At 33.5% G+C, this 25280-nt stretch overlaps 1 protein-coding gene across 4 annotated transcripts in view; it reads right to left on the bottom strand.

The window, feature by feature from the left end:
* LOC117789003 (calcium-binding protein E63-1) overlaps positions 1–23964 on the bottom strand; it is a 30981-nt gene extending 7017 nt beyond the window's left edge. The window contains exons 1-4 of one of the 4 annotated variants that reach the window (XM_034627976.1): positions 23475–23964; positions 20106–20144; positions 19860–19899; positions 6976–7119 (exon numbers count right to left, since the gene is read on the bottom strand). In XM_034627976.1, coding sequence (XP_034483867.1) covers positions 6976–7119; positions 19860–19899; positions 20106–20144; positions 23475–23510 — 259 coding nt within the window. In that variant the 5' untranslated portion in view covers positions 23511–23964. Of the gene's footprint in view, positions 1–6975; positions 7120–11737; positions 11990–12983; positions 13266–17168; positions 17404–19859; positions 19900–20105; positions 20145–23474 lie in introns of those variants that run through there. The other 3 variants (XM_034627977.1, XM_034627978.1, XM_034627980.1) reach the window with 3 other exon arrangements.
* Positions 23965–25280: the final 1316 nt, after the last annotated feature.

Raw genomic sequence — 25280 nt, forward strand, 5'->3', positions numbered from 1 at the left:
CTTATGCGGTTTCAGTTAAATTTAAGTAAATATAGAATTGTATTATTTAACTATAAGATGTTAAATCTATTTCTAAAAAGAGAGAATTTTTCTATTTAGATTTTAATAAATTAATTTTATTTACCAGAAAGTTGAATTATATATGTAAATTCTCTAAAATGTACTTTGTCTAGACCAATTGCTTGCCCTTAAAATCGCATTTGCCAATTGCTTGGCTTTGCTTTAACTTCGATTGATTTTCCTTTTCAGTTAACGTATTTTCTGTTTATTCGCCTTTTAGCCAGTTTTTGTTTTCTAGGCCAAACACAGTTTTGCATATTTCTTTTCTGTTTTTTTCTTTTGTTGCATGCCAATTTGATTTGACTTGCCCCTTCTCTCTCTTTGCACATTTTATTGCTGAAGCATTTGAAATTTTTTTTTGTTTTTGCTAAACGCTTTGATCAGAATTTGCTTGGCATCTTAAGCTGTATTTAATTTGGGCCATTTGATGTGTATAGTCGTACCCCGCTGCCTGCAACCCGCGGGAGTCCATTTGTTATGCAAATTTACAAACCGCAGTTTAGTTGCACGGGATGAGAGGGGGGGTGGGGGGGCGAGGGGTTGTAGTTAGTAACTTGGCATTTTCATGCTGATTCGATTAGATAGCGACTTCAAAGTTTACCGAATGCACAAAGGCAATTTCAATTTGTGTGGACAGTCCACGGGGACTGAGAGAGAGGCAGGGAATTGAGAGAGATAGAGAGAAAGGGAATGAAAAGAGAGAGGAGGTGTTGTTAAAGCTTGAACCTGTTGACGGCATTTGGCATTTGGTCATAATGCGTTTGGACAGCCGTGTCTTTGACATGCGGTCACATACATGTTTCACAGTGCAAACTAATTTAGACAGGCTTACAACACAACCACAAACTCACACAGACACACACACACATACACCTACATAGAACGACATGTGCAGCAAAATGTTGCCTGTTCGGCTTTTTGGCACTTAACAAGTCGCAAACACGCAATGGCAATTTTATGGCCTGGCTAAAACAGAATGAATCAATGTGCGGGTGTTGTGTGTGTGTGCGGGTGTTGTGTGAGTGTGTGTGTTATGTTATGCGCATAAAAGCACGCAACACAAAATCTGTGCTTCACACAAAATGCCATTTAAATAATTTTAATGCATTTAAAGAGCACTTTTAGTGCAGAGGTTATAACATTTTCGCCCAATTTTTCTGTTTATTTTAGCCTAAATTAATTATGGTCAGCAAATGGGCAAACGTTAAAAGCGCGTCGCATATGCGAATAACAGTAAATGTCAGTCGGGCATTTAAGCTTGGCAAGTGTCGCTGCTTATGCGACAATTGACCCCCAGGTCACTCAGGAACACTCAGATATCTTGCGCCTTGCGTGTTACAATTTTGTCCCGTGGCCACATAAAGACGCACATAAATAAGTTGGCCATTTGGGCAGAGGGAGAGTCCCTACGAATCAGTGTGACACTAACTGCGGGGGAGGAAAAGCAGCGAGGAGTAAAGTGTTTGCCACTGAAACCCAAGGAATGTAAATAAAGCCATAAAGTGCGCGTTTTACGCACTGCTTCACAGTTTTCTCTTTCTTTTTGTTGTCGTTGTGCCAAATTGATAAAAAATGTGTTTGCACAGCACAGAAGTCTTGTAAAAAGCCAAAAAAAAAAATTGGGAAGCACAGACAACAAAAGCTTCAACAGTTGTTGCTCAAGAGAGAGAAGAACATTGTGCCAATAATGCTAAAATTTAGTATTGAAATTTTAAAGATTTGTAGTCAGATTTATGCTTATAGTTCTCTTACTATTTGAATTTTATTAAACTTATTTAGAATTGACTTATGGTAACTTAACCAATAATTTCGTAGGACTTCTTGATATTAGCACAATTTTGATACAGACCAAAATAATGCATTTTCTAAATATATTGTGATACAGCATAGTTTTAGAGGCCAAATAATGATCATAATGACATTCCGCATGAAAATCGGTTGAGTTTTGACCAAGTTATGAGAGTTCAAAGTTTTTGATAAAATGTTAAGGGATTGGTATGCAAATTTTGAATAATATACGGCTTATAGTCGAAAAATATCAAATTTTTTAAATGAACAAAATTATGATGCAGAATCAATTAAGAGGCCAAATAATGATCATAATGACATTCCGCATGAAAATCGGTTGAGTTTTGACCAAGTTATGAGAGTTCAAAGTTTTTGATAAAATGTTAAGGGGTTGGTATGCAAATTTTGAATAATATACGGCTTATAGTCGAAAAATATCAAATTTTTTAAATGAACAAAATTATGATGCAGAATCAATTAAGAGGCCAAATAATGATCATAATGACATTCCGCATGAAAATCGGTTGAGTTTTGACCAAGTTATGAGAGTTCAAAGTTTTGATAAAATGTTAAGGGGTTGGTATGCAAATTTTGAATAATATACGGCTTATGTTCGAAAATATCAAATTTTTAAATGAACAAAACTATGATGCAGAATCAATTTAGAGGCCAAATAATGATCATAATGACATTCCGCATGAAAATCGGTTGAGTTTTGACCAAGTTATGAGAGTTCAAAGTTTTGATAAAATGTTAAGGGTTGGTATGCAAATTTTGAATAATATACGGCTTATGTTCGAAAAATATCAAATTTTTAAATGAACAAAACTATGATGCAGAATCAATTTAGAGGCCAAATAATGATCATAATGACATTCCGCATGAAAATCGGTTGAGTTTTGACAAAGTTATGAGAGTTCAAAGCTTTTGATAAAATGTTAAGGGGTTGGTATGCAAATTTTGAATAATATACGGCTTATGTTCGAAAAATATCAAATTTTTTAAATGAACAAAACTATGATGCAGAATCAATTTAGAGGCCAAATAATGATCATAATGACATTCCGCATGAAAATCGGTTGAGTTTTGACCAAGTTATGAGAGTTCAAAGTTTTGATAAAATGTTAAGGGGTTGGTATGCAAATTTTGAATAATATACGGCTTATGTTCGAAAAATATCAAATTTTTTAAATGAACAAAACTATGATGCAGAATCAATTTAGAGGCCAAATAATGATCATAATGACATTCCGCATGAAAATCGGTTGAGTTTTGACAAAGTTATGAGAGTTCAAAGCTTTTGATAAAATGTTAAGGGGTTGGTATGCAAATTTTGAATAATATACGGCTTGTAGTCGAAAAATATCAAATTTTTTAAATGAACAAAACTATGATGCAGAATCAATTTAGAGGCCAAATAATGATCATAATGACATTCCGCATGAAAATCGGTTGAGTTTTGACCAAGTTATGAGAGTTCAAAGTTTTTGATAAAATTTTAATTGGTTGGTATTCAAATTTTGGATAATAAACGGCTTATAATCGAAAAATATCAAATTTTCCAAGTAGAGAAAATTTAAATGCAGAATCAATTTGAAGGCCAAATAATGATCAAAATGGCATTCCGCATGGAAATCGGTTGGGTTTTGGCCAAGTTATGAGAGTTCAAAGTTTTTGATAAAATGTTAAGGGATTGCTATGCAAATTTTGAATAATATACGGCTTATAGTCGAAAAATATCAAATTTTTTAAATGAACAAAATTATGATGCAGAATCAATTAAGAGGCCAAATAATGATCATAATGACATTCCGCATGAAAATCGGTTGAGTTTTGACCAAGTTATGAGAGTTCAAAGTTTTTGATAAAATGTTAAGGGTTGGTATGAAAATTTTGAATAATATACGGCTTATAGTCGAAAAATATCAAATTTTTAAATGAACAAAATTATGATGCAGAATCAATTAAGAGGCCAAATAATGATCATAATGACATTCCGCATGAAAATCGGTTGAGTTTTGACCAAGTTATGAGAGTTCAAAGTTTTGATAAAATGTTAAGGGGTTGGTATGCAAATTTTGAATAATATACGGTTTATAGTCGAAAAATATCAATCTTTTTAAATGAACAAAATTATGATGCAGAATCAATTAAATGGCCAAATAATGATCATAATGACATTCCGCATGAAAATCGGTTGAGTTTTGACCAAGTTATGAGAGTTCAAAGTTTTGATAAAATGTTAAGGGGTTGGTATGCAAATTTTGAATAATATACGGCTTATAGTCGAAAAATATTAAATTTTTTAAACGAACAAAATTATGATGCAGAATCAATTTAGAGGCCAAATAATGATCATAATGACATTCCGCATGAAAATCGGTTAAGTTTTGACCAAGTTATGAGAGTTCAAAGTTTTTAATAAAATGTTAAGGGGTTGGTATGCAGATTTGGAATAATATACGGCTTATAGTCGAAAAATATCAAATTTTTTAAATGAACAAAATTATGATGCAGAATCAATTAAGAGGCCAAATAATGATCATAATGACATTCCGCATGAAAATCGGTTGAGTTTTGACCAAGTTATGAGAGTTCAAAGTTTTTGATAAAATGTTAAGGGGTTGTATGCAAATTTTGAATAATATACGGCTTATAGTCGAAAAATATTAAATTTTTTAAATGAAAAAAATTATGATGCAGAATCAATTTAGAGGCCAAATAATGATCATAATGACATTCCGCATGAAAATCGGTTAAGTTTTGACCAAGTTATGAGAGTTCAAAGTTTTTAATAAAATGTTAAGGGGTTGGTATGCAGATTTGGAATAATATACGGCTTATAGTCGAAAAATATCAAATTTTTTAAATGAACAAAATTATGATGCAGAATCAATTTAGAGGCCAAATAATGATCATAATGACATTCCGCATGAAAATCGGTTAAGTTTTGACCAAGTTATGAGAGTTCAAAGTTTTTAATAAAATGTTAAGGGGTTGGTATGCAGATTTGGAATAATATACGGCTTATAGTCGAAAAATATCAAATTTTTTAAATGAACAAAATTATGATGCAGAATCAATTAAGAGGCCAAATAATGATCATAATGACATTCCGCATGAAAATCGGTTGAGTTTTGGCCAAGTTATGAGAGTTCAAAGCTTTTGATAAAATGTTAAGGGGTTGCAAATTTTGAATAATATACGGCTTATAGTCGAAAAATATTAAATTTTTTAAATGAACAAAATTATGATGCAGAATCAATTTAGAGGCCAAATAATGATCATAATGACATTCCGCATGAAAATCGGTTGAGTTTTGACCAAGCTATGAGGGATCAAAGTTTTTAATAAAATGTTAAGGGGTTGGTATGCAAATTTAGAATAATATACGGCTTATAGTCGAAAAATATCAAATTTTTTAGATGAACAAAATTATGATGCAGAATCAATTTAGAGGCCAAATAATGATCAAATTAAAGGAAAAGTTCGGAAAGATTTGGGCATTTAAGACCAACAAATTGAATGGCATTTAAAAAAATATCGCTCATTTCTATACAATTGGTTTAAAACCCCAAGACAGAAATTTAAATCGCTTTAAAGAAATTTATTAAATTAAAAAAAAGACCAAGCTCTTTTTTGTGTTCGGTTGTCTGCATTTCGTTCACGTGTCGCTGGCTGCTGTTTGTTGGCATTGTTTGCCGAAGTCTTATATAGAAATATGAATGCAGGGCAGACAAGTACAAGTACAAATAGAAATACATATACATAAATATATATAGAACATATATATATATGAGAGATATATATATGTTTTTAGATATATAGCGCTGTCTGTAACTGACAGGCATCAAAACAACTCTTGAATTGTGTCAGCAACAGTTGCCTGTTGTTATACGTTGCGATATAAAACATGTGTGTGGCTCTGTACTTGTATGTATGTATGTCTGTGCACGTGAGTGTATATGTGTGTGTGTGTGTGTGTTAGGTACTATATCAAATGGGAATTGTGCGTGACTGTGATTTCAATTTGCAGCTTTGTTGCAAGCCAAAGCACAGCTTTTTGGCCTTCAATTGATAAGCCCTTAATGCACTCTATAAAACAATGTTGAAACTGATGAGACAAATGATAATACAATTAATAAATGAATCAATACTATTTGTAGCCTTATTTACTGATAATTTTAACATAATTTGCGTCAGATGTGGATAAATTGCATTTGCATTTACGCCAAAATTCAATTTTCTGCAAGGTTGCAATAATTTAATTTAAATTTAATATGTTGTTGACATTGCAAAATAAAATGAAAAACAAGAAATGCCCATCAATATAATATCAAATAAATGAAATCAACAATGTGCGGCCACAAGGCAAACACCGGCAAAACATGAACACGACAACGACAGGACGATAGGACGACAGGACGACAGGACTTGGAATGGAGGCAGTAGGTCAGTTCTGTCCACTCGCCTACTGGCTATAACAGTCTAGCCATGGCTTACTGAAAATACAAACTAATAAAATGCGCTTTAAGCAACGGAATTTTACAAAGATGCCTCGCTTGGGGAATTTCTATAATAAAAAAAATTGAATTAGCTAACGAGTAAATTGAATAAAAGAAACTTTACAAATTGGCTTAATGCGGATTGACAACAGCCGTTGGCCGTTATCGGTTGCATCGATTCTATTCGATTATATAACGGCTCTAAACAAAGTGTCAGCACTGTGATTGAACGGATTGTCTAGCTGTGTAGAATTTCCAACATTTTCAACTAATGAAACTGTTCAATTATTCAAAAAGCAGGCACATGCAGTTGCCAACGCTGCGTATACGTAATGTTTGATATGCTTTGTTAGGTCAGCTTAATTAAGTTGATTCCGGCGTCTGCTGCATTGTAGTTTACTACAAACACACTCAAAAGGTACACACCCCCACACTTATACACACACACACACATATATATATGCATATATATCGTTGTTATAGCTGCAGTCAGCAAACTGTTGCATTTGCCTTCGCATTTCCTTCTTGGAAAAAACTTAAGCTAAAGTGGCTCGTTTGTTGTTGTTGCTCTTGTGCTGATTGCTCATTGTAGTTGTTGTGTTGTGTTGCAAGTGGCACTCACCTGAATGGCTTGCCTCCCGTATGAGATCATGTATGATTTCATCGCGCACATTTATGCCCAGATTCTTGAGCATAAACTGCAACTCATTTGCTGTGACGCGTCCATCCCGATTTCTATCTAATAAATCGAATGCTGTACGTAGATCTGTAATGAAAATAAAAATGTTATGATTAATGAAAAATTTGCAACATTCTAAAGGCAACATTAAGTTGCCAAAAAAACATATCTTAAATGTAAAACATAAATCAAAGTCGAAGCTATGTGAATAATTTATGTATCTCATATAGACCTCCTTAGCTTTAACGAGTCCATTCATAAACACACACATTGTCAGCCGTTAATAGTGAAATACGAAAACAAAACATAGTAAAAACCAAAATATTGCGTATACGCCAACGCAAAAAGCAGATATTATTACTTTATACGCATTTGTAATTTATACGAACTACTAGCAACGCCCCCTACGCCCTATTTGGCAAAACAAAAACGACAATATAAACAGCGGTATCATAAAACCAAAAGCCTGTCATAAAAATCAAAGGCAATTCACCAGAAAGTGCGTGATTTTCAACAGAAATTTTACTTACAACGCAAAAGCAAAAAAAAAAAATAAAAATAGCGAGAAAACCCCCAAGTATGACGAAATTCAACGTTTTGACCTTGTTATTATTAACATTGTTGTTGTTATGATTATTATTGTATATGTAAAACAAAGTAGAATTCAGTAATATGCGAGTTTTGTGTTTGCTGCTTTAATTTAAGCTGAATTTTGTGGTTTATTAAGTCTTTAACATTAGGTTTTTAATCTGATCCTGCTTATCCTTGCTTGTGTGTGTATATATAGTGTATATAGTATATAGTGTGTGAGCCTTGTATAGTAAAGCAGTAAAGCAGAGTTTATGGCCTTGAGACAGCGACCTTCCATTCGCACTCATCATATGCGGCACGACAAGACGAGACCTTAATCAATGTGTGTTTGTCAGAGAGGGGGTGTGTGAAGGGGCGAGAGGGGAAAGGGTTATGATTGCGGCAGGTCTTTGTCTTGCCTGCAGTGTTAACTCAATGCCAAATCGATCAAACTTGCAGTAGACTTAGTTGCCTAGCCAAAATTTTAGGCCATAATTATTGAAAACTGTAGAATTTTGCAGTAAAAACGAGTGTTAGACAATTTTGCAATAAGCAAAGAAATTATACAAAATTGCATGAGCACAATTCAAGCGTAGACTTAGTGTGTGTGTGTATGTACAAAAGGTGTGTGTGTGTGAAAATTGCATGTAAATTGCAGCAAAAGATGTTTTCAAGGGAAGCTATGTCTCTAAGGGTGTGTATTGGTGTGTGTGAGTACACAACTTCCGTTTGTTTGGTTGTTACCAATACACACTCAACACACACACACACAACCGACTGAAGCACACACTCCAGAACAGCTCATGTGGTTGTTTTTGTGTTGCTTGTAATTGCACACGTGTAAATACTTCAAATATTGACACATTGACACCAATATTTCACTCATAGCGAACATATTGGGGTTAACTGTTGCCACATTTGACGAGACATTTCAATTTTTGCAAGTTGCCAGCTGCAAATTTTCGTCAAAATTCAACAAAAAAGGCAACAGAGACTTTTGACTGTGTTCCTCAATTGCTTTTTATGGCCAACAGTGCCTGAAAACTAAAACAAAAGCTTCAGCAATCTTCCAGTTTATCTATCATCCTTTAGCTAGCTTAACTATGTTGTTAACTCAGTCGTAAGTAAACTCTCAGCTAAAATCCTGGAGGGTTAAGCAACTTGAACTTTCAACTTGTAGTTGTAAGTTTGAATTGCTTGGAATGTGAACATGTGCAAACATTTGAGTTAAGTATGTATGCTTAGAAAATATAATTAGATATCTTTTTTTAAGACAAATAAAGTAAAGTTAAATAGAGGTAAGGTACTATCTGAGATCTTCCTACTTAAGACAATAAAATATAAATCTTTACCATTGTTCCTTAGCTGTTAATGTATTTGATACAACTTTATTAATTTCCCATGCATTCCTCTTTTATAATGGATTAACCAAATAGTTTGATAGAAGCATTAAAAACAGTTAATTTTGTAATGGAATAATATACAATTTTTTTTCTTTAATGTGTATTAAAATTAAATTACATTTAGAATAACAGTAAATAAAATAATTTAAGTAATTAGCATAATACTTTTATTTGAGACCAAGATCTTATAGATTATCCATATTATTTTGAAAGCTTCTATGTCCTATTATTTTTTAAAATAATATTCAAATACTAAACGAATTTTATCAATAATTTTTTGCCTAACCTTAGCTTAACTTTATCCTGACCAACCCGCCTCGATATTTGGCTAACCAAATCAGTTAGCAGCATACTAATTTGCAGTTAATAAGCACATGTTTATCAACTGTTTAGCATAGTTTGACATAGGCTTAATGGAGAGTCATTTTTACAACTCATTCGTCAGTCGATTAATTGGACAAGTTATCTGACTGATGGATAACGAATAAATTGGCCAACTGGCAAATTGGCAAGTGGCAGCTTGTAAATGTTTGCTAATTAGTGGCGCTGTCAATCGTTGAAGCGTCAATCGCGTAACCATCAACTGTCACCGGGAAAATGAGCAACGGCCTTCACCTGAGCTGATGTCCTGTTTCTGTTTCTCCGGCTGTTTGTTTGGAGTCCTGTCTATCACGCGTTGAGTGGGCTGATGATTCGAGTGGTCCTGGCAACCTTAACCAACTGCGTAAAGTGTTGACATTTGCAATTATGGCAAAGTTTTTAATTGCAAAATTAAATCAGGACAAAGACAAACTTAAGTTGAGTTACAATGTTTTCCCACTCGCTCTGTCTTAGCTTCCGATTGCTGGCCAAGTGAAAATGCAGCCAGGCAGAAAGTTGGCAATCTGTAAATGTCGCACCGACTAATTGCAATGACCACTTGACAGCAGCTCTAAGTTGACCCTTGACCCTGCCATGCCCTGCCCTTGCTGTCATAAACTTATGGTTTTCCCCACCAAGGATCATGAAATTTGACTCAATTTCCTTCTGTTTTCAAGTGCTAAAGTTTTTCGCATAAACATTTGTTGTTTGCTTTTGCTAAGTTTTCCCTTTCAACACTTTGTTGTCTGTTGTGCTTTTCTCACTTGTTTGTTGATGTTATTGTTGTTGTTGTTGCCATCGAACTTGATAATTGCATGACGGCATTCAGGCATTCAGGCTTTCAGGCATTGGCCCCTGGGTCCCATTAAGCCAGCCAGCCAGCAACACCCTGTAATTGAGTTGCAGAAACTTACAAATTGTTGTCAGTCGTAAATAGATTGCACTTGTCGTAAATAACGCTTAAAACTTGCCAACACATACAAAGCTGCTTTTCCAGACTTTTCCACGCATGGCTAATGAAAGGCTTTTGTGCATTCGTCTCCAATATTATTGAGCTTCAAGTTCAATTGTAAGCTTCCTTTTCTCATTCAATTGCATGTCGCAATAAATAAAATAAAATGACATTGTCTGGCATTTTCCAACACTTGCAACGTGTCAGGCTCAAGTGTGCGTAAACTCTAAAGTGCTCAAAATTGAAACGGAAGCGGAAACGAGTGGTTGCCATGACAACACACTCTCAGTTTGTGCTTGTGTTGTGCATTGTCTGTGAGAGTGTGTGTTTGTGTGAGTGAAGCTGTCGACAAAATTGTCAAGCTGATATATGAATCATATATTTGATTGCTTGCGTTAAAATAGACATAGAAAATCTTTTTTAAAATTTATGAAAATGGAATGAAAATTACAAAGGATTTGAAGAAAAGTTTTATTTAATTAAAGAATAATAACATTATTTATTCATGTTTTTTAAAATTAAATTAACTATCAATAAGCCTTCAATTTAAATAAACTTTGAAGCTCTAGGTTGAAGAACAAAAAATTAATTTTTAAAATTTTAATAATTTTCTACATCTCAAACAATATGAAATCAAATTAAAACAGGAATAGAAAGACAACATCATAATAGCAATCATGAAATAATAAAGATGTTGATCAAAACAAATGCAAATATTGCGTTGTCAGCAGCTTTGGCTTTGTAATACAAATAGAATAGATAAAAGTAAAAGTAAAAGTAATAATACACAAATTTCACCACAAAGATAAGAATGTTTTCTATTTTTTTTTTTATATATTTTTTTAATGGTAATTCCAATTAAGCCGCCAGTGGGCAGTCATAAACATACAAGAATGCTTGTGTCGATTAGATTGGAAATGCCTTTAAATGTGTATTATTATTATTGTTATTATTGTTGTTTGTTTTGTTTTCGTGTGGGCGACGAGACTTGAATCATCTTTCACTCTGTCTCACTCTCTCATTTGGACTTTATTTCTCTTTAAAATGCAATAATTTGTCATGCTGATTACTGAGTTTATTTGCAAACTGTAATACAAAACGTTGAGTGTATTTTTTCGGCAATTAATGTAATTTCGTTTTATGTTCTCCAATTAAGGGAAATAAAAGAAATGTTATAGCTTGTGATATTTATATTATTTATGTGGTAGGTAGCCGTACATTCATTTCATGAGAACTCAAATACGATTAGATACGAGTATGAGTATTCGTAATATTACTAACACAATATCGTTTTTTATCGTTTGAAATGAGTGTAAACACACGTATATATGAATCGATTACTCAGTTAGCAACCACATATTTATTTTAAATTGTACAAAGAAACTAAGATCTAAGAATGAAAACTAATAGATGTCCATACTTAGCTCACCTCGCACTTGACTTGCGATTGCTTTGTGATCCATTTGTGATGCTTTCGATATTTTGCAGATACTTTTTAAAGTACTTTATGTCAGTGGCAAGTATTTATAGCACACACACAATTCTCTCTCTTCTTGTTATTTTTTATGCTTATTACTTTGTCTTTATTTTTATTTTTTGTTCTTTGCTGTTCTTTGCTGTTGTCTAACTAGGCGTATGAGTAATGCAGCGTTTGCCTTTTACACGCGCTTTGCTTTAAAAATAGCAGCCAGAGGAGAAAGAATATTGCGTTTATTATTGTTGTTGTTGTTGTTCTTGGCAGAGGAAGTTAGTTGGTTGAAACAATATACAATATATACACGTATTATAAAATAATCAACTCAATTATGCATGGATTTCTGTTGTACTTTCACGCTTTTGTTGGCCTTGCAATCGCTAGCGTGCTACATTACGCATTTTAATTGCAATTAATTACACAAATCAGTTCTAATTGAGGTTAAAGTGCCAGCCACTAACGTCGGGGAAGCGGAAGGGAGAGGGATTGTGGTTTAATTGTTGCCACTGCTGCATCAACATGCTGTCAATCTATCGATGTGTGTGAGTGTGTGTGTGTGTGTGCAGCATGTGGCATTCAAATTGAACGGTTTTTGGCCTCTGCTCCCAAGGTCTTTAGCTGGAGAAACACCCTCACAGAAATTTTCTTTTATACATCCATTTATTGCTTGTCAGATTCGCTCATAATTATGAGTATGATTCAAGTTTTTCGCTTTCAGCAGTTGCTAATTTTCGCATTAATTGATATGAATTAATTGGCAGCAATTGAGGGCGTTAAATGATGATATCATAGTGTTAGTTAATCGAACCCTTTTTGTAACTGCAACGGAAATCTTAAGGCTGTCATCAATTTTACGCTTCATGGCACAAAGAGTGTGTGTAGAAATTTAAAACTACAGTCGACAGTCGAGTGACATAACAGACACGGAGTACGCCGGCGTGGCATGCACCCACCACAATGCAGGCTGCAGTCGGATATGTGTGCTATTCTGGCCAAGGACACGGCGAATGACTTCAGTTGTTATTCATTCAAATGGGTTCAAAGTATTCCCCAGTATGGGGAGTCTTTTGATTCATTTTGGCCAATTGGCTGGCGGGTTCAAAGTGTGACAAATTGATTGAGTTTACGACTCGTCTAATGCATTTCAAATTAACCCCAAAATGCCAACAGAATTTACATGCAATTTGTTTACCATAAAAGAAAATTGGAAATTGTATTCGCTTTGCCAAGAAACTGAAACACTTTTTTCAAAAGAAATTTGAATATGTGACAACGCGATAAAGTTAGTGATAAATCGATAGACCGATAAGCCGATAGACCGTAGGTTAGTTTGAAAGATAGCGCACGAATTAGTTAGTTAGTTGTTTGTTAGTAAGTTAAGTTGTTTGCTTAGTTAGTTAGTTAGGAGCGTGTTAGGGACTCCGGACTGCTCCGTTCTATGTTGTTCACAAGCGCGTCGACTTTTGAAACTGAACTGAATTCAAAACGCAGCACAATGTATGCTGCCTCTGCCACTGTCGCTGCCGCTGCTGACGCCGCTGTCGCTGTTTGGTCTATGTCGGTGCCATTGGCAGCAGCTTCGTGTCCCCATCGGCTAACGAAGAGCGTTGTCATCGCTTCGGCTCATTTTCATTCATTGCTTCGCCGGCAGCAATTGCACCTCCCCTTCAAATGCTCAAACGACGCCGTTGCCCCTCATCATAGATATTGTTTTGTTTTTGTTTTTGTTTCAGTTTTTTTTTCTTGTTGCTGCTTTTGTTTTTATAACGTTCTTCTTTAAAATGTGCACGCTCTCTCATGCTCTCTCTCTTTCTCTCTTTTTTGGGGGCTACCCCACGGCTCTCTTGGTGTGTTTCTTCTTGTTGTTTATTTGCTGAGCGGCGGGGAAGCAAATTGGAAAACTGTTTTTGACTGCGCGTTCACGTGATAAATTCTTTTTGTTATTTGCGTTTTTTTTTTTACTTCTTATTTTTCAAATGTTGTTGTTTTTTTTTGTTTGTTTTGCATGCTGATTGTGAAGGACTTTGGGGCTTTTGTACTTGAAACTTGATAAGTCTGTTCTGCTGTCTGCAAATGAAGCCGCGTAATGCATTTCAATGCTCACTAACATACACTCTGTTAAGCTTTTTAATTGCCTAGAAACTTTTTATCATAATAAACAATTCGGCGGAAAAACTTTGAGACAACAAACAGAAATATGAGATGACATGCAAAAACGAATGTTAATTAATTTTCTTAATTATGAATGCGTGCCGGGAAGCTGTTTAAAATGTGCTTAGATACGAGGCTCGACTTCTATGTTGCATAATTAAAGCAGGAGTAAAGACTATTTTTAAAAGAATCCTATAACATTTTCTAGAAAATACTTATAGAATCTATAAAAATAAAGAAATTGTTTCAAGAGTTAAAAAGTTTTTTGCACTGCTTTTATATATTTTCTTTTTACTATCATTAATAATTTAGATATATTGGTAACTGACAGGCAGCAAATGCAGATATTTTTAATAATAGAAAAATGTGTTAAGACGCAAAAAAAATACATCAACTTTCTAATAATTAGAGGGAATAATAACTAAGCCTACACTGCCAAAAACTACCAGTTTCTATAATCAAAAATATTCGTTTCAGAGTAATATTTATTTTAAATGAGTCAATTTAAAGGAAAAGATCTTGAAAATAAAAATTTTATTTTAAAATTAAAAATTTTCTATAAATGAATGAGTGTAGAAATATTTTTTTTTCAGTGTGTATTAACAAAAACTTCTAGTTTATAAGTTGGCCTACTTGAAAGTCGTAATTAGGCACCCTGTACGCAGCTAAGCCCCTTAGGCAACCACTTGCAAGGAGACGCCTTCCAATGACCTTGTGAGCGGCTACAGCAAACAACAACAATGTACTGAGGCTAGAATGCAAGCGAATGCGCGCTCCCACTCTCTCACTCGTTCCCTTTCACTCTAACACACACATAGCGCTGGTGCGTGCGTTTTTGCAGGGGTAAAGCTAAGGCGCTCTCAGTAGGCGCTCCTTACGCTCTTTCTCTCGCTCTTCCACTCGCACACACACTCTCACCAGCCATGTGCTTGACTCAGCGAATGGGCGGAACAAAACAAAATGCTGGAAAACGATTTGCAGCAGGCAGAAGTGTAAATCTGTTTTGAAGTGTACGGAGAAAAGTTGGGGAAACTGGCACGTAACGGTTTATGCAACAATGTGGTTGCTTTTTATATAATCCACAATTAAAATGGAGCTGTAAAATGATCCAGAGCAGCATAATAATAAAGTTTAATAAAAGTTTATAGTTTAGTAAATTTTACATTATAGGTCATTATAATATGTTGGCTAAACCTAAAAATTTCTAGTTAAATCTAAATCCTTTAAGTTCATTCTTTTTGTTCCTTTCTTGTTGTACGTTTTATCACAGCACAGTTGGAGTTTGTTGAACTCTGGACACTCAGCATGTGAGAAATGCGAAGAGAAAACTTTTTAATTAATATTAATTTGAGATACACAGTCAGGCGAATACGCCTTGAAGTATGCTGCAATAATTTAAGGCACAGTTCATTGCATTCTCAGCATACTTTGAGGCGCAACGAACCCTGCTAACAAAAGTGGCAAGATGACGACCAGCAAATAGGCAAAAAGTTAAATCACGCCAAAACTTGATGAGGCCAATACGTGCCAAACGCCAGAGGGCGCCACTCACGCACCACACGCACTATATTGAGGATGCTCTTAGCCTGACATTTATTCCAAATTGTTAACGCTTCTTGATTTTGAATGCTTAATACGACTTTGGCCAACAGCAACAACAATTTTGTGGCTGCTGTTGTTTATTTTCTTGGTCAACTGATAGCCTTTTTTCCTCCTTTTAAATGTCATTTGCTGCTGCTTCTGATTCTTTGTTTTTAGCCACTCGGTTGAAGTATTTTAGAGCATTTTTTTGTGTCTGCGGTTGGCCATCAATGCATAAATATTGCTTTATGATGCGTTGCCCTTGCTGTTAACTCTTTTTTATGTTGTTGCTGCTATTGTTGGCTATCAAAAGGTTCAGGGTTAGCCTTTTATGCAGCACAAAAAAAAAAATCAATCGACAATGGCCATCGTATCAAAATATTTAATGTGCAGAACGTGCACTTAACTGCAGAGCTGAACAGAGATTGCCAATGTATCTTGAAAGGGCCATAAAGGATTGAATGCCCAAAAGCAGGCAATAGCTTTAAAATTGCACATAATTCGTGTTCCCAACTGTATTTATAAATCAATTGTTTAGAATTGATTTAAGAGTATCTTGAGTAAAATATTCAGTAAGGAAAATACTAAGGTTTTTTATTTTAAAGTATAAAATATACTATACTGAAATCAGTTAAATTGCAGTGAAATTGAAAAGTGGAACATGCTATGATAAGATTACAATTCCCAATAATTTTTATATACGTAAACTATTTTTGTTCCAAATTAAATATTTTTAAGGTATTCTTTAAATTTCATTGAAAAATAAAACATTCTAATATGTATAATAAATGTAGAATTTTCAACAATTTTTTATATACAAACTATACTTGTTCCCAATTTAGAAACTAAATTAAATTAATTGAATCAAACGAAACACAAATATTTTGTTTTTGAGAAAAAAAGTAGGCAATACATAATTTAGATAATTTGCAGCGAAATTGAAACACGGAACATACTAAAATATATATTTTAATACAGATTTTTCAATTACTTTTTCAATGCATAAATTATTCTATATTTAATAATTTTAGCTATATTATTAGACAATTTCCTCTGCCTCTTTAGGCGAGAGTTTTCACTGGAAATGTCTCGTTTTTCAGCAATTTAAATGCCTTTGCAGTGACACTTGAAAATTTTCCAAAAAAAAAAAAAGAAGATGAAGCGCAAGAAAACTGTCTCATATTTCACTTAGTCGTTGGGTTTTTTAATTATTGTCGCCAGCAATTCGAGCTGCCAGTCGTAACTCAGCTGAAGTTGACTCTCAAAAACGTGCCACAAAAATGGATGCCACCAATTTGGCGCAGCAAGAAAGTTGCGTAACCATCAATCAAAAGTGCAGGCGTGTCCCCAAAATGAGAGATACATAAACATATATCATGTCAGCACTCAACAGCCTCAAATTAAGTGTCAATTGTGGGAAGTGTGTTTATGTTGGCCCGACATTATCAATGCGTTCAAATTGCTGCCAATAATTGCGCGTAGGGTGTGTTCAATGAGTTTTAGAAGTTAACAAAACAGAAACACATACCCACACACACACACACACACACTCTCAACTGATTGTCAAGTGCACAATACACTTGAATATTTAGTTTCTTGTTCTAAAGTTCGGCTAAAAATATGTTTATTTGTAGTTTATACTTACACTTATCATCTTTGCTCATATTGGCAAAAATACGCTATGATTTTATTGTTTTAATCAGCACTGTGTTTTAATTGACACCCACATAAACCGACAATCTGTCAATCGTTCAATTAAACGACTTTCGACTTTGTTTCGGCCACGCGTTTTAATTACACCAAATCATTGACTTTTGCGGCACTTGTTATTGTCCGATCATAAGCGGAATATACCCGTTCCGTATTGTGATAGCTCTGGGTCTGGTTTAGTAACTGTAACTGGCAAATGATGTGTGAAAGCCAAAATGGGGAACCGTTTTGCCCCACGATTTATCTACGAAAACTCCAAGATAATGACTAACTTTTGCTTTTGGCCAAACAGCGCGCCTTCTATATATGAGCGAGGTGTGCGACTGTGTGTGTGTGTGTTTGGTATATTGTATTATATTTCATTTTGGTGATAGGCGACAAAACAACCCGGAGCACCTTTCGTTGACAGCTGAGATAACTGCAATAGCACGAGTATTACGAGAACGAGGTACTTTTTTTTATCAGTTCCCCCCACGAGATAGAGGTGACGAGAGGGGGAGGGGACTCTGGGTCAGTCCTCTGATTTCATTAAACATATATAGCAATGTAATGGAAGTTACTAAGAGCACTCACATATATGATATAGTCGTAATACAGTGGTATATTTATGATAATAAATATTGCTTAATATTTCTCGCTGCCTTATTGTTTTGAGTAGCGCGCTTTATTATGTTATTTGTTTTAATTTTATTGTTTAACAGATTAAGAGATACACCAAAAAAATTGAGTTATAAGTATACTGCTTCATTCACTACAAATTGATCTTATATGAGATATATTTAGTTTTTAATTTCCGATTATTTAATAAAAAAAAAAATGGAAAGTTACCAGCAAATTATTTTGATTGAGAAACATTTTAAAACAAACAAGTGTGTTAGTTGAGTCAGCACAACTAAAACATATCCTGCTATAGTTTTTAAAAATAATTAAGAAACTAAAATCACTTGTTAAAAGGAAAGTATTTATTAAAGGTGTTAAAAAATTAAAAACAAAAGTAAATTAGTAAAAATCTGTTGAAGTTAAGTTAGAGTTCAAATCATTTTATTTATAATGTATAATATTTTAAAAGTAAGACTCCTTGACTAATACCGCACAGAAAAACTTAAAATTTGTATTTCAATCGAAAGTAATTTTTAAGCTAAAATAAGTTAGGGTAAAAATAGGCAGATAGTAAGAAAACCTTTTATTATAGATTATATTTCAAATACACTGCGCTTATTAAATTTGCACGACTAGTAGATACCCTGCACTTCCATAATCACTGACATTTCATAGGGAATACCTTAGTCTTGATAAACTCTTGATAGTTGGGGTACTTAAAACAACGTTAAGTAATAAAAATACAAGTCGAAAGCTTGTTGTCACTTGAAGCTTTTAATTGAGTTGACAATGTTCTGATTTTAATGTTTTGATAAGCCAGAGTAGAAGGCAACAATACTTAATAAATATTGCTTTATCTGAAGATATTATATAAAGTACACGCCTTATAATATATATTAGTCTCATAAATGAATCATCAATGTCATCATGAGGTTGACAAATATTTGATCAAGAGAGACATGATGACATTGCCACTGATGATCAATTGCCCTGGCTATTGTTGGGACAGCGAATGATGTCAGGTTTTTCCCATAAGAGCACCCACATGATATAGCAGACTTTGCATAGATTAAAAACAATTTTATGACTATATCTTGTTTTATATTTCTTTGTTAGCAATAACATCCTGTCAGGTGTTTTGTCAACCTAGATTTTATACAGTTTGTACGGGGATTAAGAGATTATCCCACTCACATAAGCTTTTATTTGTGCAAGTCAGAGTGGTTATTATACATATATATTTTATATTTATATAGATAATAATTTTGGGCAAAGATTTGTCACGTGATTTGGCTGTGTTCGCTTGCCGTGTGCCGAGTGTTTTGGCTATCAGTTCAGAGTATGAGGCAAATTAATTAAATTAAATTTCTGATTGTGCCTGTCCTGATTAGATTAAAGACACCTACTCTGATTGTGCCATATTCGACCTTCTTTGCGTTCGCCCATTGATGGCAAATCGAAATCGCAATGAGCTCAGACCGCATAACTTAAAAGTCAGTGCACCTGTCGCGGGGTTTCTTGCTGCCAAAAATAAATGATCTCTTTAACTTATTTTTATGACAGAATGAAATTAATTTTAGCATTTTCGCGACACGCAAAAGGCGGACAAAATCCCAAAATTAGACGCTGCATTTAGTGCAATAGTGCAAAAGTCTATAAATAAATGTAATGTGCACGGCAAAGTTGCAAATGGTAAAATTGCAAATTGCGTATACGCCGTGTTGCTGCGCCGGGTAAACTGTAGTAATTATAGCTAATAAAAGCATAAACTTTTTAGCAATTTGAGCAAGACTTTCAAAAAAAGTTTAGCAAACAGTTTACACTAAACAACAAAAGTAAGAAATAATTATTAAAAATGTAATTTAAATAATTCGATAGTTAGTTGCATTTTGCTTAAGCAAAGTTTTAAACGATTTTAATTAACATTTATAGAATCAACCAATTTTCATTTGTTAATAAATAATATTTTCATATTTACAAAAAAGGCTGCCAAGGCAGTCTGTCTAGAGTTCAGTTATTAACTTACCTGTAATTTCCACATCTGTAAATGGTTTCTTTTTAACAGGCTGATGTTGTTTAAGATTTTGTTGTTGCCGCAGTTTTTGTTGTTGTTTGTTTACATTGTTGGCATGAACATGACCGCGAATTGAAAATACAAACAAAATAAATTAATATAAAAGTCAAGAAAATAAAGAAAAGCTAATTGAAATGTGTGAGTTCTGATTTTGTTTTATGCTTTTGTAAACTTTATAAAATTGCATTTCTTATTTACCTTTGTGGCACGTTTGCCCAGCAGCGCTGTTCCCAGCATCTGTGAAACAAATCCAAACACAAAATACGTAAATAAAATAAAATAAATATATAAATATTTAATTCCGTGCTGTGCTATAAATAAATAGAAATCATAATTGTTTTCTTTCGAAGAAGGCCCACACAATGCACACCCCCATGGGGAAATGTTCGTCTAGCATTTCAAATTGTTAAAAACATTGTTGCATACTTTTAAGCGCAGGCGAAAAAGAAAACCGCCAACAGACCGAAGCGAAGTATCTTAAACAAAGAAGTAAATATGCTAATAAAATAATTTGCAGTAATAAGGGTATTTACTTGGCAGTCATTTACTGTAATTAATTTATTTACTTCACGTTTTCTTTTATTTATTTTTGATATTTCGTTTATTACGTCGTGATTTTTCGCATTGTAAATGCTATTTTCAGTTTATAGTAAATTTAATTTCTGTGTTAAGAATTTTTGGCATTTGTTGATTTTATGTGATTTAAATACAAACACAAATGGGGGCGGATATAGCAAATAGCCAAGAAAATTAGAACAAATTGCTTGGCCAATCGATTGACAATTTACAACCTGGCCATAATTCAATTGAAAAATGCACCAAATTGTTGTTTATTTTCGAATGTGATTTTAATTATGTTGAATAGACTTCATGATTTAAATTTCTCTTGCATTTGAATTTCACCTTTGCATTTGTCAATAAATCAGCTCATCAGTATGCATAAGGCATACAATGTCCCCCTCCCTTGTAAATCCTTGGGCCAGGTTAGTTGACGTAAACATGAAATTTGTTATGCCAGACCAAATTCTATTCTTTTCACACGTCTAACAGTAAAATAATATAGAGAAATAGTAATATTTATAAATATGTATAGTAACCATTTAATTGCATTTCTTCTGGCAGTTTTTTCGTCTACTTAAAGTCACATTTTATAGCATTTTGTAAACATTTCTCACACAGACAACATAAATTTCATTTTTTATGTGCGAAAATTTAGTCAATTTTATAAATATTAAATCGTTAAGCAGAGACAAGGATGCTTAGCTGAAATTTAAGAGTGCGTTGACTTTTTAAACAAGAAAACAAAAGAAAATTTTTGATGTCAAACAGCTAATACCCTTTGCATACTATTTTAAAGATATAGTCATTGATATGATAATATAATATATTTCATAAATAGCTGCAGGGTATCTCACAGTCGAACACCCTGTAAAAAATGTAGCTCCTGCCAAAATAAATACTCATTCTTATTTATTTTATAACCTGAATGAACAAATATTAAATTGAATAAATAACATATTTATCGGGCGATTCAATATTTCATTTAGCTTAATTAATAAGGTACTGTTTATAATAAGAAGATATTAATCATTTACAAAAATCATGCAATATTTTGATAACTCTCTCGCACATCATATTTTCCATAGCGTTCTCTTGGCTAAAAACAAAAGCTAATAATCGTTTTTGTTTATATACGCTGCGTTATTTTTTTTTATTTTTTTTGGTTTTATATAAACAATTGATTTTTTTAATGCCATTGAATACATTGAGCAGCCGCCGGCTGACGACGTATTGTGGTACTAAAATTTTAAACTGGCATCAAAGAGCACATTAAGATGCCATTATGGACATATACTACATATAAAGTTGTTAAAATACATATAATATTTCTAGACCAAAAATTCAATTTACATTTTTATAATGTGCTTTGTGCTTAGTCTACATTGTTGGTGTCTACAAAAGATGTTGTTTACGACCCATAACACTGCCCCAAAATTCAGACTCAGATTTTCAATTATGATTATTTCCCACAATTGTCAGTTAATGATGCATGAAATATAGTATAGAATATTCACAAAGTCTGCGTCTTTTAAAATACTGATTCGGCTCTGGTTTGAGAATAAGATTTACTTGAGAATTAAAATTTTGAATTTTCGATATTTCAAAGGGGGGACCCTTACCATCCAAATCGAGTGATGGGTGAAAATAATGAAATTTTCTAAATGGACAAAATTTAAATGCAGAATGAATTAAGAGACCAAACTATAAAAAAAATGACATTTCGCTTGAAAATCGGTCCAGTTTTGTCAAAGTTATGCAAGTATGAAGTTGGTCAATAATTTGAAATATAACTTTACAAGTCAAAATTTTTGTCCAATTTTCCATGATTTTTTACAAAAAAATGAAACGTCTCAGAATCAAGTTTAAAGTGTAGTTTTATACTAATTACGATATAAGGAGTTGATTAAAAGTGAAAACTTGAGATTTAAAATTTTGAATTTTCGAAATTTCAAAGGGGGGACCCTTACCATCCAAATCGAGTGATGGGCGAAAATAATAAAATTTTAAAAAGTATTGAAGTTTGGATGCAGAATGAGTTAAGAGACCAAACCATAATCAAAATGACATTCCGCTAGAAACCCGGTCCAGTTTTGACAAAGTTATGCAAGTTTGAAGTAGGCCAAACCTTTGACCTAGTAGCTTTTCAAATCAAAACTTTAGTCCAATCTGACATGATTTTTTACAAGAAAATAAAGGGGTCTCAGAATTTAATGAACAATGTTGTCCTTTGCATTAAAATTGAATTGAATAAAGAAGCAATAAGCTGTACACTAAATCTTTATTATGTTCTTAATAAAATAACTAATTGATATTTGAAGGCATTTCAATTACAAATCTCAGCACTTTCCATCATCATCTTCATAAACATGTCTAATAAGGTAACTGAAGGGCCTCTATATACAGTATATATATGTACAAGTTTATATCTCGACAGAATATTATGAAAATAGCTTTTAATGACAGCAGACGTGACGTGAAATAAACAAATTATTTGTTAATAAACATTACACAAATAGCCCAAAAATTACAACAATAGTCAAGGTCTATTGTTGACAGTCAAAACTAATTAAAAAGTTTAAGTAATAAGCATTGTTTAAATATTACTTATGTCTGACGAGAAAATAATTATTGCTAATTTTAGGTGATTAGCAAATTGTCGTCGGTTTTTTTTGTGTATTTAAATGTGAATTTGAAACGTTTATGAAATAATGAGAGCTGTCGCTTTTGTGTTTTCTCTTAAAGCTAAACAAGCCATAAAATAAATATAATAAGTTTATTTATAGTCTAACAACAATTAATGCAAGTATAAACGAAATGTAGAGAAACAATTTTAGCACCTGCCAGACGGTTTGAGACTAATTTATTAAATATTTACACAATTGTTGGCTAGGTTGGGTTGTTTGGCTTTCGCTTCGGTTCAGTTGTGGGTTCAATACGGTTCAGTGACAGTTTAAAAAGGGGTTTACTTTTTAACCCCATAGGAATCGGGATCGGAATGCTACTCACCTTTAGCTGCTGACGTAGTCCACTCATTGGGCTCATTCAATATAGATGGTAGTGCAAGATTGAAGAGAGACAGTGAGTGTGAGAGATGGAGGGAGCAAGCGGGGTAAGTCAATGAGCCGGTGCGGTGGCGTATGTGTAATATTTATATATGTGCCCTAGATATTTTTGGGTGTTGATTTTGCTGCAGATCAATATTTAAACAGGTTTTGTTTTGCCGTTAACGATGTGTTTAAATCTTTCGCAAATGTGCAAATTATTCGTAAAATATTTTCTTTTTTATTCTCATTAGCACTTTAAATTTTGTTTGTACAATTTAATTTGTTAAATGCGCCGCGTGCAATCAATTAGTAAATCGTCCATTAAATTGTTGGCAAAAATATAGAAGAAATCACAAAGTGCTGCCATATAAGTGAAAGGCAAAAACAAACCGACAAAACGCCACAAAAAGCTCTATAAATAATTTATTATTTATCAAAATGTTTGACGTTAATAATTGCACTGCTAAAATGTCACACTAAAATTTTTATTTTAAAGATTAGTTTATTTAATTTTTTATTTTTAAATAATTTTTGCGAGTCGCGCGCGTTGACGATCGTCTCGCATCGGAATCCCAAACAATATTGAGCATTTCGTGCGATGCCTGCGATCTGCGAAGGCAGTCGAAAATGTTGGCGAAAACAACATCTAAAATATACAAAAGTGGGCGCGAGACCAGCCAACAAATAATAAAATGAAACAATATTCGAAAAACCGAAAACTGAAAAAAGAAAGCTAAATGAAAACAAAAACAGCGCATAGGGGAAAAAGAAAAGAAATCAGACTGGACACATTGTTGTTGGGTTTTCATAAATTTCGAAAATGTTTCAATCTTTTGTTGTTGATGTCTTCGGCATTTGCTTAAATTTCAGTTCATTTTCATTTTTTGATTTACTCATTTTCCGTTTTCATTTTCATTTTGCTTATCATTTTGTTTTTCATTTTCTTAAATTTTATTATTATTATATTTTCTTGTCAAGAGCAACGACAACCCCAAGCTGATTCAGTAAGTATCTGTTGTTCCTATGACGGCGCGGATTATGCTAAATGGCACACATTTTATGTATCTCATAGATATATGTTTCTATATATATTTTTCACGGAATCAAACGTGGCGAGAATTGTGTCTATAAAAATGATTTGTGGATTGTTTATTAGTGCGATTTATTGAAATCTCAAAGTAAAAAACAAACAAGCGGTGCTTTATTTATAGTTAGCAACTGTATATAATATATATTGTAGTCAAAAGTCATTCAACTCGTTGCTAGATTGACAGAAACTGCATATTAAGTGCTGCACACATTGCGTATGAGTTATATTTAGGGTGTCGATGCTAGGGCAACGATTTCGACATGAAACTTGGCAAGCACAACGCATGGAAGGCACATATACCGATCAACAGTGAGTCTAAAGAAACAACGAACACGACAACGAAAATGTACATGAACAAAGAAGAATGATCTCTTTAATTAAGCAGCTGTCGTTAGCTGTCGCATCAAGCGGCGTATACGCAATATTGCACGGCACTCACAACTTGGGATTTGAAAAGCGCATTTGCTAATGGCACAACATTTGCATTTGCAATGAATTATGTGGGCTTCGTCAACATTCATCATACGCCGCGTTGCACGTGTTGAATCAAGTGTTTGCTTGCCATTTGCCAAGTGTGAGACAAAGTACTTTGAACTCTCTTCATTTGTAGAATTGTGTTTGCTTTTCAACCAGATTCCCATTCTTATCTCTGACTAACGATGCAGCTGAGAGAGAAAA

The sequence above is a fragment of the Drosophila innubila genome (genome assembly GCF_004354385.1).
Source record: "Drosophila innubila isolate TH190305 chromosome 3L unlocalized genomic scaffold, UK_Dinn_1.0 0_D_3L, whole genome shotgun sequence".
In the NCBI taxonomy this organism is placed as follows: domain Eukaryota; kingdom Metazoa; phylum Arthropoda; class Insecta; order Diptera; family Drosophilidae; genus Drosophila; species Drosophila innubila.